This window comes from Kogia breviceps, chromosome 3 (assembly GCF_026419965.1).
Source record: "Kogia breviceps isolate mKogBre1 chromosome 3, mKogBre1 haplotype 1, whole genome shotgun sequence".
Classification (NCBI taxonomy): Eukaryota; Metazoa; Chordata; class Mammalia; order Artiodactyla; family Physeteridae; genus Kogia; species Kogia breviceps.
The window spans coordinates 86315112-86333818 of record NC_081312.1 but is presented as its reverse complement, the minus strand read 5'-3'; the positions used below and the strand labels follow the sequence as shown (position 1 = coordinate 86333818).

The 18707-nt window shown below is 37.4% G+C and overlaps 1 protein-coding gene across 3 annotated transcripts in view; it reads left to right on the top strand.

Annotated features, from left to right (window-relative positions):
* The window catches only part of ZNF106 (zinc finger protein 106), a 64372-nt gene that overhangs the window by 7329 nt on the left and 38336 nt on the right, over positions 1 to 18707 (top strand). For all 3 annotated transcript variants that reach the window (XM_067029065.1, XM_059058098.2, XM_067029064.1), the window contains exons 2-3: positions 8867 to 8952; positions 13166 to 13227. In XM_067029065.1, the coding sequence (XP_066885166.1) occupies positions 8869 to 8952; positions 13166 to 13227 (146 nt within the window). In that variant the 5' untranslated portion in view covers positions 8867 to 8868. The remainder of the gene's footprint in view (positions 1 to 8866; positions 8953 to 13165; positions 13228 to 18707) is intronic.

The window sequence follows — 18707 nt, the reverse complement described above, 5'->3', positions numbered from 1 at the left end:
TCTAGAAAGTGGCCAAAAAACCCCCAACATGTTATATACAGGGGAGTAATCATGGAGGCCAGAGTGAATAGAGAATATTTAAAATGCTGAAAGAAAAATCTGAGAACCCAGAATTCCAGATTCAGTAGCATAGCCTTCAAGAATGAAAGCAAAATAAAAATATCGTCACATAAAACCAAGAGAATTTGTTTCTAGCAGATCTGCATTATAAGGAATGCTAAAGGAAGTTCTTCAGGCCGAAGGGAAATGAAACCAGATGGAAACTTCAATCTTTGTTAAGAGAATGAAGAGCATCAGAAATGGTAAATATCTGGATAAATAGAAACTTTTTTTCTTTTAATTTCCTAATACTATCTATGATTGTTAAAAAAAAAGCATCATCTTGTGGAGTTCATCATGTATTGTAGGTATAAAACATATACCATAGATCATGGAATGGGAAGTGGGGGTAAATGAACCTGTATTGTTGCCAGGTTTCTACATATTACGTGAAGTGGCATGTTACTAACACTGCGTACAGTGTGAAAATGATAAGGATGAATATTCTCTATCCTAGAGCAACCACTGTGGAAAAAAATGATACAAAGAAGTATTGCTAAAAAGCTATCAGAAAAATTGAAGTGAATAATGCAAAAGAAGACAGAAACAGAGGTACACTCAAACAAAGAAATAGGAGATTAAAAATAATAAAATGGTAGACTTAATCCACTCATATCAGTAATTTCATTTACTTTAGCGGAATAAATGTTGATTCAGTGCATAAAGACAGATTGACTAAAAGTAAATGCCAAAAGATATACCTTTCAAACAGCATAAGAAGGCTGGAGTGGCTATATTCATACTAGATAAAGTAGATTTCAAGATAAAGTATATTGCCAGAATTAAGGCGGTTATTTCATAATAATAAGAGGGTCAGTTCGTCAGGAAGACAGTCATAAATATGTATGTGCTTAATATCAGAGCTTCAAAATACATGAAGCAAAAATGGATACAATTTAAGGAAGAAAGAGACAACAATCAGTGATTTTAACAATTTTCTCAACAATTGATAGACATCTAAACAGACAAAAAAATCAGTATAGATGATGATTTCCACCCAACAACTACAGAATACACTTTTTTCCCCAAAGGTACATATAGGCCAGATGCTTGTCTGTAAATCAAGTCTTAAAAAATTTAAAAGGGTTGAAATACTACAAAATATTTTCTGTGACCATAATGGGATTGAAGTAGAAATCAAGATGTCAAACAGAACCCTGCAAATATTTGGAAATCAGTGAAACTGGTAAATCGATAAGTCAAGGAAGAAATTGTAAGAGAAATCAGTAAATAGTTTGAACTGGTTGATGAAAATACAACATCTAAATCTGTGGGATAACTGTTACAGTCAAGAGGAACCTAAGGAGACATGATGATTAAACGTATGTGGTACCCTTGTTGAAATTCTGGAAGAGAAAAAGAATACTAGGTGAAAAAAGAAGAAACAAAGTATGGACTTAAATTAATAATATATCAATATTGATTTATTAATTGTGATAAATTATTATACTAATATGAGATGTAAATAATACAGGAAAAGGGGTGGGCTATATGGATACTCTCCTGTTTTTTGCAACTTTTCTGTAAATCTAAAACTATTATAGTTTATTTAAAAGTGCTAAAATATTTGTAGAACACATTTAATGCAGTTCTTAGAGGGAACCTTATAACTTAAACACCTTCTTTAGAAAAGTAAGGTTTAAAGATAATGAATGAGCTAAATAAAGTTCTACCTTAAGCTAATAGATGAAGAGCAAGATACACCCAAAGTAGATAGAAGGGAAGAGATAATAAAGACAATAGAGGAAATCAGTGAAATAGAAAAAGACAACCAATAGACAAAATTACAAAGTCAGGGTTGGTTCATTGAAAAAAATCAACAATATTGATGAACCACTTGATAGACTGATAATGAAAAACAGAGATAACACAGATTAGTAGTATCAGAAATGAAAGGGATCACTACAGATCCTGTAGCATAATAAGGGGATATTATTAACAACTTTATGCCAACAAATTTGACACTATAAATGGACAGTTGCTTAAATGTCAATGTACTAAAAATGTCAATGTGCTAAAATCTGAATAAGCTTATATTAAAGAAATAGAATTAATGAAAAAAAGGGTTTCACTGATGAATTTTATCAAGTATTTAAAGGAGAAATAACATCAGTCTTATATAAACTTTCAGAAAATAGACTAAAGGGAAACACACATTTCACGAGGCCAAAACCTGATAAAGGTATTACAGATTGAAAAGAAAGTTACAGGGACTTCCCTGGTGGCTCAGTGGTTAAGAATCCACCTGCCAATACAGGGGACACAGGTTTGAGCCCTGGTCTGGGAAGATCCCACATGCCTCAGAGCAGCTAAGCCTGTGCGCCACAATTACTGAGCCTGCGCTCTAGAGCCCCTGAGCCACAACTACTGAAGCCTGTATGCCTAGAGCCCGTGCTCTGCAACAAGAGAAGCCACCACAATGAGAAGCCCATGCACTGCAACGAAGAGTAGCCCCCGCGCGCCGCAACTAGAGAAAGCCCACACGTAGCAATGAAGACCCAACGCAACCAAAAAAAAAAAAAAAAAAAAATTATAAAAAAAAAGAAAATTACAGAGCAGTGTGTCTTATGAACATAGACCCAAACAATTCTACAGTTCTAGGCAAAATATTAATCAATCATAATACATCATGACTAAGTGACCAAAGATAGATGGATAGGTATCTGATAAAGCAAGTACTGTAGAGTAAAATAGTAACCATAGAATCTAGGTGGTGGGTATATGCGTATATGGTAAACTGGGTGTGGGATATTCACTATAAAATTCTTTAAATATTTCTGTGTTTGATATTTTCCAGAATACAATTTAGGGAGAAAAATCAAGGGAATATTATGATCAGGTTTGCATTTTATTTTTTAAATTTTATTTTTATTTATTTATTTTTTTGCGTTATGCGGGCCTCTCACTGTTGTGGCCTCTCCCGTTGTGGGGCACAGGCTCCGGACGCGCAGGCTCAGCGGCCATGGCTCATGGGCCCAGCCGCTCCACGGCATGTGGGATCTTCCCGGACGGGGGCACGAACCCGTATTCCCTGCATCGGCAGGCGGACTCTCAACCACTGTGCCACCAGGGAAGCCCCCGGGAAGCCCCCGGGAAGCCCCCAGGTTTGCATTTTAAAGAGATTACTTCTGCTGTAGTATAAGGAATTAGGAAAGTACAGGATTACCTGAGAGTAGTTTGAGAGGGGGTGCTGAGACCACTTAGGAGGATATTATACAGGTATACTTTTTAGGCTGATAATTTCAAGGTGAGTTTGAGCCCTGGGAAGTTTTTCAAGCTCTTGGAATGCTGTGGAATGCTGTACTTTTTTTGAACAACAGCTAATTTTGTCTAAGCATATTTTTTACTGTATTGCTGGGATTTGGGATACATCATTGCCACATGTACAGTATGCACGTGAGCTTTTGACTTTTGACATTTACAAGGATATGAGATTTTTACAAATTCCAAAATTTGCAAATACCACTGCTTTAGTAGCACATAAATTCCTTCTTAAAATCTAATAAAATATATGGTGACCTTTTCAGAGACTTAATGATTTTTTAAATACAGGACAAAGGCATTTAGAAAGCTGTTAACATAAATTAAAACTGCTAAAATAAATGCTTTACTGTAATACTGTGGTATGGTCACCCATGAACTTAAAAGATTCTATAAAAAGAAGAAGGAGTGAAAATGATTGTTATTATAGTCATACTTGTATAAAGTGGATGAAGATTATTGAGGGTACTGTTAGCAATAAGATGCACAGGGAACAGCAAAGCTTTTTGAGAAGAATAGTGAGCAGTTAGTAAGGCTCACTCAGCTTGCATTGATTGTAATTCATGTCAGAATTTTACATTACTATATGGATCTTTGGGGTTGCTTGGAAATACATATAAATGATATGTTGAATACAGGAATGCCAACTTTTTAAACTTAAATAATTGCAACAAGCAGTGTTTGTATAAGCTATCTTTGGGCTTATGACTTACTCTGTTATATGATGATAACTTTTGCTAGTATTTTTATTACCGTGTTAGAGTTGGCATTATCCCAGTTTCTTTCTCAGTTATTTTTCCCTATAGGACATAATGCTTCCAAGTTCCAGAATTGAGTAAAATATTGGAACCTGACCGTAGTTCTGATTCTGAGGTAAGGAATCAGATTGTGGTCTGCCCTGTCCATTTCCTTGCCTGGTGATGGGCAGTATGAACAGCTTCATCTGTTGGATGCTTGACTTTTGATCCCTTTTCCTGAGTCACAGCCTTAACTTCCTGTCTTCGTTTTAGCCCTATGCTTACTAATAAAGAATAAAGAGTGGGGTGTGTGTGTATGTGTGTGTGTGTGTGTGTGTGTGTGTGTGTGTGTGTGTGTGTGCGCGCGCGCGTGCATGTGTGTATACACATACATATATGATCCTGGTGAGTGTTATGTTAGGGCAGATAATATAAAAAGTAGGAATGCTAGTGAGTAAAATGCTTATGAACTTATGCTCCATCAGAGATACTGGATGGATGCAGGAAACCACCAATCACTTGCCTTGGGAAACAAGATCCAGCCAGAATTTAGACCTAGTAAATAGGACAGGTACCCAGAATAAGCCTTTGAAAGTTGTGGTTACAGGTTCATATGCCCCCAAATACTTCTTGACCTCTGTTGTCAGCTTACTAAAACTCCTTCCTTAGCTAGGAGCCTTGAAACTTTCTGGGGAGTCCCACTCAGCAAAGTGAGGATTTTTCAGAAGTGCCAGTCATATCTTTGTTCCATAACCTGGGCAACCTAGGGGTAGTGACAAAAACTTGTTGTATCACTGAACACTGTCTCTCTGTTGCCCTGTCTTGCTCGCCAGAAATCCATTAGTTTTTTGTCACGATTAAGGTGGACAAGTTACTTGTGGAATTCAGAAAAGGGATACTAATCTGAGTACCACTTCCCCCACCCCAGCAAACCAATAATTACACTTTTTTTCTTCAGTGTTTTACAGTATATTATTATATAGAGTCTCAGTTGGCTTTAATTGTGTCAGAATTCAGATATCTTAAGTACTATGTGCTTATTGTAACCAGCGTTATAGGTATATGAAAAGACAGAACCCTTCCTCATGGTAAGGTCAGTGAGACCAGACATACCTACCATTAAAGAGCCTTCAGAGCATGATGAAGTACAGAATGGGGTGTCTGGAGACTAATGCAATAGTTCTACTCTGCCCACACAACTGTATTTCTTTTTATTAGTAAGCTGTGTGGGTGATTCTGATGTACTGCTTGGATTTAGAACTTGTTTATTTATTGGGAGCAGGAGTCAAGGCAGGAAACATTAGTGAGTATAGCATTTGGGTGAAGGGAGAAGAATACATATAAGGTCGTGCAGGTTTATCACACTGAAGAGTAAATAACAATTGTTTTTCCTCTTTTTTTTTGTTTTTTTTGTTTGTTTTTCCTCTTTTTAAAAAAATTTTTTATTTTATTGAATTGCAGTTGATTTACAATGTTATGTTAATTTCTACTGTACAGCATAAATAACAATTTAAAAATTGAAATCTGTTAGGACTTGGTGACTAAATATGAGAATCTGAAAGAAGAGAATCAGTAATATGGTTTTGCCTATGAAAATGATAATTGTATTAATAGGATAGTAATTAAGATATTGAGAAAAGGTACTTATTGTAGGATTTTTTAGACTTATGACTAAAAAATATCACAGATATTTCTCACAGTTATTTGGGGCAAATTTGAAAGATTTCATAATGGGTATATTTAAGTGATATGGGGGAAGATGTAAGGTGGTTAAAGTGAGGACAGCAGTAGTTGAATTGTTTATTTACACTTACTTGATTTGTATAATGTAACCTCTCAAGTATTTTGAGGTTGCAAAGTTGGATGGTTTCTATTTCCTTGACTTCTAATCCTTGTTAAGACCTTTAAAGAAGACTGTGAGCTAATTTCAGTATTTCAGAAAACTTAATGGAAATTATATTTTTACCCAGTTTAAGGATGTACAAATTAAAGTTCTTTTGTCCTTAGCTGTAATCATATCAACTCAGTGTTTTTAAATACTAGGTCTTTCTTGACTAAATACTTTGCTAGCAGTTTATACTTTTTGATTTTTTATGAAAGTGAAAATTTTTACAGAAATGAAACTTAATATGTGCAGATTAGAAACATGGAGCTCGTGAAAAGAAAAAATAAATAAAAAGAGGAATCCTTTGGTTAAAAGGTTGATAGAGAGTATTTTTATTGTCTGACTTTCTTTATCCATTTACTACAATTTGATGGCTTTATTAAATAGAAACACAGTTGGTATTTTAGTGCTTAGTTTTCATATAAAAACCCCACAGCAACTGCTGTTGCTTGTGCCAGGAAGTCTCATTTTTTCATTGACTGCATTGCTTCCAAGTTTTTTGTTCCTGTTTTGCTTTAATGGGTAATAATTTGAAGCAGTATTAAAAACATTTCTGGATATATCATCTTTATCACTGATTTTGCAACTCTTAGAACGATGCTTGCTGAATGAAATAACAAAATACTGCTTGCAAATAGTAATTAAAGTTAATGTTAAGAGATAAGGGAATTAAAAGAATAATTAAAAGAATAAACCAGAGTGGTTTGTGTTAATTTTGAGATTTAGGATAGGTTAGTAATACTAGAAGCATAAATAATACTATACTTATCTATAAAGGTATATTTCTTTATTAGCTAGTTAACATTTAGCTTTCTCAATTGGTCAGAATTTTGCCCACAATCTTGTTTTGGTGCTTTGTAATTTGTTATTGAATAGAATTATTTCAGACATTTAGTAGTGGTATGGAGTGGGTTGTAATAGCATGGAAACTGAGTGACAAGAGAGGTAGAGAGCCTTAGGCTTCTTTCTCATTGGTTTTTCCACCATGTTGTCTAAGGGTTAAAGATTAAATTAGGGCAGCTTATAACTTCATTACATCACAATTCTAAGTCCCATAAGGAACAAGCCCAGGCAAGGAAGCAGATAAATCTATTAGAGTCTGGTGAGTATGTGGAGGAAAAATAATTTTTCCTGGGGAGTGGAATTAAATTCTCAGGTAGGGCATCCTTTCAGGGATGCAGGAGGAAAATATGGTAGTGCTAGAGGATTGTAGAATAGAGACCCTTCTGGTCTTAACCCAGACCTCAGTATTTATCCAGTTATCTCTGTCTTACATTTAATAACCTAAGATAGTTCTATTTGGAACAATTCAACCAATAATTATGGAGTGCCTACAATATGCCAGACACTGTTCTCAGTGCTAGACCTATACTAGTGAACAAAATATACAGAGTCTGTGTTCTTGTGAAGCTTAATTTTTAATTGGGGAAACAAAGAATAACAAATATATACTATGTTAGGTAGTAAAGGATGCTTGTTTCAGATATTTCTTGCTGTTTAACAAGCTGTCTCAGTATTTACTGGCTTAAGACAGCTATTTTGTTTCTTAAAATTCTGTGGATTGAAAAAGGCTCATTTGCATGGTTCTTTAACTGGTCCTACTCATTGGCAGCTGGGCCTGGAGTGCCCAACATGGCTGTCAGATGGTGCTGGTTGTTGTTTGGGTGCTCAGCTGGGGCCTCAGTTTTTTTCCCCTTGGCGTCCCTATGTGGCTGGGTTCTAAGAGGCAGTGTTCCAAGTGTGCAAAGGCAGAAGCTGCAAAGTTTTTAAGGCCTGTCCTCAGAAATTGCATTGTCACTTCCATTGCATTTTATTGGTCAAAACAGGTCACAGGGAGGGAAAATAGACTCTATACCTTTTGATGGGTGGTGGTGACAACGTCACACTGCAAAAGAGCACGTGGGGTGGGAGATGATGTTGTGGCCATCTGTGGAAACAATCTACCATGGTACTATTAAAAAGTAAAAAATTAAGCAGGTTATTAGGGGGATAGAAGAAATGGAGGGTAGGAAGTACAGTATTCTATAGGGGGTCAGGGAGGGCCTCCCTGATGAGGCATCATGAGAGAGTGAGCCATGAAAACCATAAATACATTTTTTTTTGTCTGAAGGATTTATTTAAATATTTTAAATGTCAGCATAACACAGAGAAAAGGCTCTTAAACCAGAAATAAGAGATGTGGGGTCCACTCTGCTGTGCCATAGGTACATCCTAAGGAAGAATATTCCAGGCAGAGAGAACAGGAAATATAGAAACCCTAAGGTGGGAGAATCCCTGGTGTGATCAAGGAATAGCAAGGAGGACAGTGTAACTTGAATGGAGCAATACAGGGAGAGTGATAGGGCATGGAGTCAGAAAATGAGAGAGAAACAGATTTTGTAGCCAGTGACAAAGGACTTTGGATTTTCTATGAGTGAGATGGGATTCTATTGGAAGATTCTGAGCAGAGGAGTTAAATGATCGGACTTAAATTTTAAAAGAATCCTGTTTTGAGAATCTTCGGTTGCTAATTTGAGAATAGACCATGAGAGGACAGACAAGAGTGGAAATAGGGAGTCAGGTCAGTAGGCTGGTGCCATGTGAGATGGTAGATATGCTAAGCAGTGAGGGGTGGTTGGATTTCAGATGTACTTAAGGTGGGACTGGCAGGATTTGCTGATGAGGGTGGATATGGGGTGAGAAGCTCAGAGGGATCAAGGATGACTCCCAAAGTTTTTGCCCTAGGTACCTGGAAAATTGGAATTTTCCTTTACCAAGATGGGAAGACTGGGGGAGCAGGGTGGAGGTGAGGGAGTTGCAGGATTTGTATTTTGGGCTATGTTAAGATGAATCTAAAAAGATATCTGGGAAGAAAAGGTTACTAAATGTTACTTCCTCATTGCAGGTATGACGTTGAGTGCTTCAGATCTGGTCACTATGGCACGAGAACGAAAATGCATATTGTGCCACATTGTGTACAGCTCAAAAAAGGTAATAATAGAAGAGGGAGAATCTGAGGCTTTTATGACTGATCATTTTTTCAGAGACATCATATGGAATTTATAGATGGGTAAAAGCTTTTAACATCTTACTTATGCTTCTTTCCTAAACCTTAGTCTTATTTCACTGGTTTTTTTCTCATTACCACCTCATAAAACCAGTAACTATATTATTAAACCTCTACCTGGAATTTGAGGATACTCAACAGTATGATAAAGAGAAATTCAGTTAGTAACCAGTTATAGAGAAAAGACATTAAAATTCAGGTTGAGATTATAACAACTTTCTGATTAGCTAAGGTAACAGCATTGATACGTAGCGGAGTTCTCTTTCTGCATATGCTTGTGAAAAGTGTAGCACAGCAGCAATGGTACTAACAATATCCTTAGACGTCCACAAGGTGGGGATGTTGCTCAAAGAAAAACACGTTTTTAAGAACTAAAAGAATTTACTTTATGGAAATTGGCTGCAGTTTGTCTCACATTTTGCTTTTCTTCCCCCACCCCCTTTTTTTTTTTTTTTGGCGGTACGCGGGCCTCTCACCGTCGTGGCCTCTCCCGTTGCGCAGGCCCAGCGGCCACAGCTCACGGGCCCAGCTGCTCCGCGGCACGTGGGATCCTCCCGGACCGGGGCACGAACCCGCGTCCCCTGCATTGGCAGGGGGACTCTCAACCGCTGCGCCACCAGGAAAGCCCTTTTTTCCCCCTTTATTCTTGCTTTCCAAGAGTGCTACTAGCTTAAGTACTGAGGAATTTTTTCTCTGTGTTTTTAAGATGTTCTTGATTGTCATTGGAAGTTCAGAGAACTGGGAAGATTATCATGAGTGAGGTTAGCCAGCGAAGTCTGAGTAAACCTTGAAAGATGTTTGGGAGTAAAATGGCTTAAAAGAAATGGAGAAGAGATATTTTAGGTGGGAGAAAAATGCATAACAAAGCTACAGTGGTAGAATGGAGTATAACAGTTCTAGGAGTTGTTAAGAAGGCTTACCTGATTAGAACAGTTTCATCTTGGAAGTAGTGGGGCCACAATTTAATTTGTAATTTAAGTGAAGATAGTTAATAAACAGTGTTGAGTGCTAGACTGAAGGGTTTGATTGTGATCCATTTAGTAGGCTGGGTTGAAGAATTTTTTTTTTCCTATTTAGGATTTCTGTTAGTGATGGAAAAATCAGCTGAGATTTAAAAATCATGTTTAGTAATATACTTGCTGCCTTTTACAAAAGTAAAAGAACTGCTCTTCCAATTTTAAAAATTTAGACCAGGGTTTACTCAAATTTTCAATAAATAAAAATTCCTGGGCTTCCCTGGTGGCGCAGTGGTTGAGAATCCGCCTGCCGATGCAGGGGACACGGGTTCGTGTCCCGGTCCGGGAAGATCCCACATGCCACAGAGCGGCTGGGCCCGTGAGCCATGGCCGCTGAGCCTGCGTGTCCGGAGCCTGCGCTCCACAATGGGAGAGGCCACAACAGTGAGAGGCCCGCGTACCACAAAAAAAAAAAAAAAAGAAATTCCTTATGGCTACTTTCAGATTAGGGGGAGATGGGAAATTGAGAAGGTATGAGATGGGTACTCAGAGGTGTGGTGTCAGATTTTCGTGGAGTAGCAGGCCTATCTTGTTATATCTCATAATTTTGCTACTTTAAGTCTTTTTGGCATTTATTCTACTCTGGATTAAAACATGTTTTGTCTCTTCATACTTTTCCATGGGTCACAACAAAGTTAAATCAGGGCTGTGGTTATTTACTCCTGCCTTAGGGACAGCCAACTATAGGTTTTTAAGCAAGGGAATGGGGTGATTTAAATGTTAAGATATGGGGTAAGAAATTAACGGGATGGGTTAACTGAAAGGGATAAACTCAGATACTTATTTTTAGATAGACTATGAACAACTTATGTTAATGTACTTTCCTCTAGTTTTCCAAACTAGTATTACCTTGGTTTCTCCAAATACACTGTGAAGGAGAAAAGAATCCAGGGTGACTGTGTATTACATCCCTGAGTATCCTGATGCTTATTAACTTATGAAAATCTGAGAAGCCCTGGAATTTAAAAATATTAAAATTTTTTTCTGTTACTCAGTGTTTTCCAAATTTGTTCAACCCCAAATCCTTTTTTTCTCCCTTCTTCCCCCTCCTTTTAACAACATAATACTGATGTAAGGAACTAAATAGAAGGTTGGTAACTGCAGGTATGCCTTTGGAGCTGTGCCTGTGGATCTTTCTCAGTTATTTTGAAAACTCAGTTGTCTCATTATTTGCATTCATTCCTTACAGCAAGATGGAAGAGGATTTCACATTGTAAATTTAGAAACAGATTATTGAAGTATTTTAAACAATCAAAAGTCACATTAAGGGAATTCCTTTGCGGTCCAGTGGTTAGGACTCTGTGCTTCCCCTGCAGTGGGCACGACTTCGATATCTGGTCAGGGAACTAAGATCCCGCAAGCTATGTGGAAAAAAAAAAATCACATTAAAACTAGTTTTGAGTGATAACATTTTTTATAACTGAAATAGAATACAGAATTGGTTTTTACATCAGAGGGAGTAACCTATTTCAATGAATACTCTTTTGGTTAGGAATAGTTTCATTGCAAGAAACAGACCGACTTAAATTTAGCTCAAGAAAAGGAGATTTGGCATATATATGTTAAATCCAATCCAAGGAAAAACTGAGCAACAGGAAACAAAAACTGAACAACAGGAAGCATAGAGATTTGAGCAGGTGTTGTATATAGTTCATGGATTTTTTTCATTCTGTATCCTGTCACTAACTTGACTTAGTTTTCTGCTCTATAAATGTTCATTCTGGTTAATAGCCAATCAGTTGTAGCTAGAAGGGGTCACATGTAAAACTATCCCTTCCGGATGAAGCATTTGTAGAGATAGGAAGGAAATGATGGTCATCTTCAGTAAAATTGCCATTTAAAGGGAGTGTTTTGAATCATAACACTGTGTATCACACTGTGTAGATAACTTAGAAGAGGTTGTTGTACTCTTTTTGACAAATGAATTGTATATAATAAAAAAATCTCAATGCACTAGATGCTTGCAATGTGACATGGTGTTTGAAATGTTGACTTTGGTGTCAGATCTGCCAGAGTTTGAGTCCTAGTTTCACCACTTGATAATCTGTGACTCTGAGGGGGCAAGACTAAATATTTTCACACTTATCTCTTCAATGCCTAGCTCTGTACTTGGCACCTAAGAAGCACTTGATAAATATTTGGTGAATAAACAAATGAGCTTCTCTGCATCCTTGTGTCCCTATGATGTTAATAATCCTCCCTTAGCAGTGTTTTGTGGTTCAAGTGAGAAAATATTTGAGGCATTTAGCACAGGGCACAGTTAATAGTAATACTCAACAATTGTAGTAACCCTTTTATCATATTGGTAAACAGCCATTCTCTATTATGGCATACTGGCTATATATACTTTGTGTGACAGAGAGACAGACATTTGCAACTTTGAGTTTTTTGAGAGGTGTGTGCATGTGTGTCACACTTGCACTTATAAGTGGAAGGGGAGAATCTAGTATATTTTCAAACTTTTCATTGGAACCAAACAAATCAATCGGTGTGGGGAAGCGAGTGGGCAGTGAAGGTGAAGCCATGATTCAACTGCCGTGTTCAAGGCATTTTTTGACCTACCATAGGAAAATTCTGTTATATCTGTAACTTCTGTGTAGAATTGATGTATCCATCTGTTCATTCAACAAATATTAGTGACTGTATGTCAGGCCCTGGCCAAGACATAGGTAAGAGTTGTAACTAACTCTTGAGAAACTCTCAGTTGAGTGGGGAAAGAGAATATGGTGAAAAGTAGCCAAGTAGTTGAGAAGTTATGTGATTTCAGGCAGTTTGGTTTTTTTTTAATAAACTTAAGTAAATTCCTTATATTGGGATAGAATTTAACATTTGTTTATTATTTACTCTTTTGCCTCCTAAATACAATATACTTTCAACCCTTTTTGAAAAGCCACTTAAATAGGTCTTTTTTATTGCTTTATTTAAAAATGAAATATGTCAAAAAACAAGCTAAAGAGTTACTTAATAAGGAACTGATTCCAATATTGAATTGAGAATGGTAACTGCAAACACGACTTTGATACAAGGAGCTTGAGCCCCAATTGTTGATTGAACAGGACAGAGGAATTTTTTTCCCCAAAGCAATCCCCCTTAGTTTAACCTGCTTTCTTTAATTTTGAAGGAGATGGACGAACACATGCGGAGCATGTTGCATCACAGGGAACTTGAGAACCTCAAGGGCAGGTATGGGACTGCTGTCTTCTGTAAACTTCTGGATGTGGGGGGATCTGAGGGCTGGTGGTGCTTGTCAGCTTATTTTATAGTAATCCTTCATAAATGAATGTTGTCTTACAGCATAGAACTATCTTTTGGAATTAATAACAAGTACAATAGATTTTTTTTTTTTTGCCTTCGAAAGGGATAAATCTTTATTCATCTCAAATGTGTAGAATTCACAGCAGCTCTAGCAAATAGATAACAATAAAGGTGGGTGGGGATGAGTTAGTTCTCTCATTAGTAAGCTTTCTTATTCCTACACAGCAGCCTTGCAACTAGGACATTTCATATTATTGCCTCAGCAGTGTTCAAATTATTGCAGGCCATAAACCTTTACTGTTGCTGGAATAGTCTGAAAAGTCCAAAGTCTCCTAAATAGCACTGAATCTCATTAGTGTAGATAAAATAGATGTATAAACCTTGAGTATCTAAGAATGCTGTTTTGTGAATTAAAGCTTGAGATGTTTAAGGAAAGAAAATCTAACAAATAAGTACCTTTAAGACATTAAAGTAGCATATATGTATATCCCATGTCTTTTTTTCCAACTAAGTTTCCTCTTTTGATGTTTTGAACATATGTGAATTTGAAGTTTGGAGACAGTATGCAACAGAGAAACTTTGGGAAACAGAAATATGAATTATACCTTAGTCCATGAATAATGGTTACAGTAAGTCCCCTACATATGAACCTTCAAGCTGTGAACTTTCACAAATGGGACTGTGTGTTCCCATGTCCAATTACGTAAGTTAGTTCATGTGTCTAGCATACATTGTCATGTGTGTGCATCCTCTGCAAGTGGTTGTGCTTTTGTGTGCTTTACTGTAAAGTACTATAGAGAGTACAGTAGTACAGTATTTTTATTTCAAGTCCAGGATGCCCAGAAGCAAGCTTAAAAGCAGCAGTGAGGTAGCTGGTACTGCTAAGAAGCGCCAAGCGATAACGACGAAAACAAAGTGAAAATAATTGAGAGTGGAGCGAGGCGAAAAGATGGTAGATGTCGCTTGTTCTTATAACATGAATTGTTCAACCATCAGCACGATTCTAAAGAAGAAGGATGAGATCATTGAACAGCGAAGTCTGCTGGGCCAATGATGTCGACAATAATACTGAAGAAGTGTGGAAAAGTGATGGAGGAGATGGAGAAGCTTCTCAGTGTGTGGATGTAGGATCAGCATCAGCGTTGAGTCCCACTCAGACTAATGTTGATTCAAGAGAAAGCTAAAAGCCTTTATGAAGACTTGAAGAAGAAACGCAGCAAAGAATCAGAGGGCGTGTCTTTTAATGCTAACCATGGCTGGTTTCATCGGTTCAAGGCTAGAGCCAGCCTTTACAATGTAAAAGTAAGTGGTGAGGCAGCGAGTGCAGATACAGTAGCTGCCCAGGAATTTCCTGAAATGCTTCGAGAAATTATTGATGAAGGCACGTATTTACCCAAGTAGGTTTTTAATGTGGTTGAGACAGGACTGTACTGGAAGAAGATGCCAGACCAGTTATATCAGTAAGGAGGAAAAGTGGTTGCCAGGCTATAAAGCAGCAAAGCATAGGCTAACTCTGTTATTTGGTGGCAATGCTTCTGGTGATATGAAGCTGAAGCCTCTCTTAGTTTATCATTCAGAGAACCCAAGAGCCCTTAAAAACATAGCCAAGGGCTCTCTTCCTGTCATGTGGAAGAGTAACCCCAAAGCCTGGGTTACACAGGCCATTTTCCAGGACTGGTTTTAACACCACTTTATCCCAGAGGTGGAGACATATTGCTTGGAGAAGGACGTCCCATTCAACATTCTTTTGCTGCTTGACAATGCTCCAGGCCACCCCCATTCATAGACAACTTTCATCCTGAAGTCAAAGTAGTGCATCTGCCCCCGAATATATGTCACTCATCCAACCTATGGACCAGGGAGTTGTAGCAACTTTCAAGAAATATTATTTATGTCACACTTTTTGTCAGGCGGTAAAGGTGAGTGATGAATCAGGAGCAACCTTGTGACAGTTTTGGAAGGACTATAACATCTACAAGGCCATAAAAAACATTGACTTTGCTTGGCATGAGGTTATGGCTGTCACCATGAATGGGGTTTGGAAGAACCTTTGCCTACAGTTTGTTCACTATTTTCGTGGATTTGAGAAGGTGGATGAGGAGTCCAAAGAGGTCTTCAGCAACTTAGTGACCCTCAGCAAGAAGCTGGAGCTATATCTGCAAGAGGACAACTTCATTGAACTCTTTGCTGTGCAACACGAAGAGCTTACTAGTGAAGACCTGGTGGAATTGGAGGCCCAGAGAAAGGACGAAGAGAGACAAGAGGAAGAAGTAACTGAAGAACCGAAGAGATTCATGATGCAGGAAATGGCAAGGGGATTTTCTTTATTTGAGGAGGCACTGTTAGTTTTTGAGGCACAGGACCTGAACGTAGAATGGTACTTGAAGGCTGCAGCAGCCGTTCAGAATGCAATCCAGTGCTACCATGTTATCTATGACAAGAAAAAAAGAGCTACTACTCAGACGTCACTGGATCGTTTTTTCAATAGGGTAGATAGAATTGAATCCAGCAAGGAACCAGAACCTGTGCCATCAACGTCAGGTGTGATGATCAAATAATTAAGGTAATCCACATATAGGGAATCAAAGGTTGACGGTATTTCATAGTTTCCAATGATAATGAGTTAAAGATCATATATATTCAAGGTATTATAAGGGCTCTCCACATTAAATCTGAGTGAATGCAAGTTGCAGCTTGCCCTCCATCTCCTATTGCTGACGACCCCTCAGCTCTACCATCTCCCACCTCCTCACCCTCTTCCAGTCAGTAACTCTTCTCGCCTGTTCACTCGATGCCAGCCCCTGTATGCCAGCTGGTGTACTGTACTACTGTACTTTTCAAGGTACTATACTGTTAAGGTTAAAAATGTTTTCATTATTTTCTGTGTTTTTTATGTATTATTATTTGTGAAAAGTATTATAAACCTATTACAGCACAGTACTATATAGCTGATTGTATTAGTTGGGTATCTAGGCTAACTTTGTTGGACTTATGAACAAATTGGACTTATGAATGTGCTCTTGGAATGGAACTCATTCATATGTAGGGGACTTACTGTGCAGGCTTTGATCAAGATGCCAACCTAAGTCATTTGGAATTATTTGTGTTTTAAGTAATTTAGTTTCAGGTTGTGTGGGCAAATTAATATGTTATTAAACTTCCAGCATCTGTTTAGCATATTAGTGGAATTTTTCCATGGTCTCAGTCCTTTACTGTGTGAAGGTTAGGTCTTAGCAGCAGTATAAAAGAGGCGTTCACCCAGATTTAATGTGGAGAGCCCTTATAATACCTTGAGTATATATGATCTTTAACTCATTATCATTGGAATATATGAAATACAGTCAACCTTTGATTCCCTATATGTGGATTACCTTAATTATTTGATCCCATTTCGAACATACTTCTTTCTGGAATTCACCTTGTTCTGGGCTTCTTAGTGACCTGAACTGTATTATAAAATCAAACAAAACAAATGAGATTAGTAAATCTAGTCATTAGGAGAGAAGCTCATTTTGTTCTAAGACTAATGTCTTATTTTATTCAAAGATCACTAATTAGCTAATTTAAACATTAAAAAAACTAATTTTGATAACTTAAGATTAATGTTCATAGTCAATACAGAATCATAAAAAGTAAAAAACATAGAGGTCCTTTCACTCCCTTCCCCCCTTCCTACTCCCCTCTTAGAGGCAAGTAAACAGTTTAGTGTATATCCTATCCAAACCTCTTTTCTGTGTGTATACATAGATTTATATTTATATATACACACATTTTGTTTTGTCTTACTACCATAACTGAACCACATGTTATATTATATGTATTGCTCTGTAATTTGTTTCTCCTTTCCTCCCACTCATCAACTTAATTGTGCCATGGAGATTTTGTCTACTGTTTTTAGTTATTTGGAGCATAATCAGATAGTTAAGGAATAAGCATCGGAAGCCTCTGAACTGACAATAGTAATGTCAGTGTTAACACCCAAACTCATTTTATTTAGAGGAGAGCACTTTGGTACTTAATTTACTCATATTTTAGATATAGTGCTATAAGGTTTGGGATGGGTTCCTGGCCAGTACAAATTATAAGGGAGAAGGCAAGCAGGTAGCAAGGAAAAACAGCTGGCAAAACTATAAAAAACAACACAATCTTAAAAATCATTTACTGACTTGGAACATTTATTGCCATGACAAAACATTTATTGCCATGACAAACAGTCATCACTAGTTTGTACCAAAGGGACAAATAGTTATCAGTCATTATGTTTTTTCTTCCTATCCTCAGTTTGTGATTATTTCTTCTGGATTTCATGTTTAATTACTAACTGGCTTTCTGATATTAAGTATCACTATAATTTTTGGTTGTGATCTGGTTAAGAAATGTAAAGAGCATTTTTTTAGGTTTTGAATGCAAGTGTGATTGAGAATTGAGTAACTTATTTAGTTCACGATTGTAGACATCTGGAGCATTTCCCTATTTTTTCCTAATGTACTTGTTCAGCTGTATGGCCTGTAAGTAGTTTTTACAGATAGATGCTATTAAAAGGGCACAAACCTTAATTTATCAACCAGCTGTTGTGCGATAGTTAGAGCAAGCTTAATAAAGAGGAGCTTATGGATAGAATATCTGAAGTCTTTGCCTTTCACACATGAGAGGAAATTGTGTGGTAACAGGATGAAGCTAATTTGGGCCCTCTGTTAAAACGCTCTGAGGAAAATTATTGCCTTTATTAGTCAGGAAGTAAACCAGTACTTTTTTCCCAACAATTACTTTATATATTTATACAAAGTAGTATTTTAACTGGTTATTGATAAAAAAAAATTGGAAAATAGCATCATTCAAATATTATTTAATTTGCTATTAGCTTTAAAGAACATGTGGTTTCCCAAACACCCTATTTGGGACCCTGAATGCATATTGTAATATGCTTGACTCCAGACACAGACACATTTGAATTTTCACAAGATGTGGTTGACCTATCCTGCTCTTTCCCAGTATAAATGTAGATTCTCTCTTTTCTTTTTGAAGTTTCTAGTTAAAGCTTATCTTTAAAAAAAACAAAAAACAAAAAACGATTTCATTTATAAGAAAAATTTTAGGGATTTCTGTGTTTTGATAAATCTGTGTTTTTAGTGTTAACTTTTGTGTGTGTGTGTGGTACGCGGGCCTCTCACTGTTGTGGCCTGTCCCGTTGTGGAGCACAGGCTTCGGACGCGCAGGCTCAGCAACCATGGCTCACGGGCCTAGCTGCTCCACGGCATGTGGGATCTTCCTGGACCCGGGCACGAACCCGTGTCCCCTGCATCGGCAGGCGGTTTCTCAATCACTGCGCCACCAGGGAAGCCCTAGTGTTAACTTTTATGTTGGACTTATTGCTATACCCTTCTGGGTAAGATCTTGAGGTATTTTTC